At 45.1% G+C, this 1,329-nt stretch overlaps 1 protein-coding gene across 1 annotated transcript; it reads right to left on the bottom strand.

Moving 5' to 3' along the window:
- Positions 1-311: 311 nt before the first annotated feature.
- LOC139842059 (uncharacterized) lies at positions 312-1,124 on the bottom strand. The gene has a single exon (XM_071832235.1). It carries the CDS (start codon positions 1,122-1,124, stop codon positions 312-314), a length of 813 nt encoding a protein of 270 aa, XP_071688336.1.
- Between the last annotated feature and the right edge of the window lie 205 nt (positions 1,125-1,329).

The following is a 1,329-nucleotide window of genomic DNA, read 5'->3' as shown; positions in this document are numbered from 1 at the left end:
CACCGAATCTGCATACGATGCTTTTCCAAAAAGAAATCTTTAATCTGCTTACTGGTGATGGTACGCAGTGGTTTTGCTTCTACCCATTTGGTGAAGAAGTCGATAGCAACCACTAGATATTCAGCATTTCCCGCGCCCTTTGGGAAAGGTCCCACAATGTCAATAGCCCACTTGCAAAATGGCCACGGCCATGTGATAAGTATCATAGGGTGATGTGGCGCCCTACCAAAGGGTGCATGCAGTTGGCATTCTTGGCAAATTATTATCCGTTCTACCGTATCAGTGTACATTCGGGGCCAATAGTACCCTAGTCACTTAATCCTCTCAGTAACCATCCTTGATCCAGAATGTAACCCGCACGATCCCTTGTGAATCTCATCGATAATCACAATGGCTTCTTTAGGTCCTATGCAGCGTAGTGATGCGCCCAAATAAGATTTTTGATATAGGATTTCTCCTCTCATTTCATAATTTGGCACTTTCACTCTAATCTTCATTACTTCCTTCTCATCCTCGGGTAAGGATCCAGTGCACAGGAATTCTATAATTTCTGTCATCCAAGTTGCTTCTTCTTCCTCTACAGATGCAACCGTTATCTCCGGTTCAATGGATTTTTTGAAAACTTGCTCCACTAATATCTTCTTTTCCAGATGGTTGAAGGTGAGAGCTGCTAGATTACTAAGTACATCCGCTTGTTTGTTTTGACTCTTGGGGATTTGACTGATCCTGAAGTCGATAAATGTATCGGCCAGAGAGTGGACCAGAGCCAAGTATGATTGCATGGATTTTTCATTGGCGTCGAACGTGCCATTTATCTGATTAGCGACTAATTGTGAATCCACATAGGCTTGTAGCTTTTTTATTCCCAACTCTTGGGCTATACGCATCCCTGCTAATAGCGCTTCGTACTCTGCCTCGTTGTTTGTCACCTTAAAGCTGAACCGCAAAGCATAAGTATGATCTTCCTGATGCAGACCTGTGAGGATTAACCTTGCGCCAGCACCCTCAGAGCTTGTTGTGACATCGGTATAGAGCTCCCATAGTTCGAGAGGAGGCACGGGAAGTTGCTCAGGGTCACATATTGCCAGCATATCAGCGGCCGTTTTAGCCAAATAATCGACCATCACCTGCCCCTTGATAGCGCCTCTAGCACATTACGCAATTTCATGCTCGCCTAACTCTCTCGCCCATTTGGTTAGCCTACCCGATATCTCTGGTTTATAGAGCAGCTTCCGAATAGGTTGATCAGTGACTACCTTAATCGGATGTGCTTGGAAGTACCTGCGTAAACGTCGGGCAGTAACGACAAGCGCGTACACAAGTTTTTCT

The sequence above is a fragment of the Rutidosis leptorrhynchoides genome, chromosome 4, assembly GCF_046630445.1.
Source record: "Rutidosis leptorrhynchoides isolate AG116_Rl617_1_P2 chromosome 4, CSIRO_AGI_Rlap_v1, whole genome shotgun sequence".
Taxonomy (NCBI): Eukaryota; Viridiplantae; Streptophyta; class Magnoliopsida; order Asterales; family Asteraceae; genus Rutidosis; species Rutidosis leptorrhynchoides.
Note: the sequence above shows the minus strand (reverse complement) of the source record. Positions and strands in the feature narration are given on the sequence as shown.

Excerpts from the sequence above, each read along its gene's own strand:
- LOC139842059 (XM_071832235.1), bottom strand. The coding sequence starts at position 1,124 with ATGGTCGATTATTTGGCTAAAACGGCCGCTGATATGCTGGCAATATGT.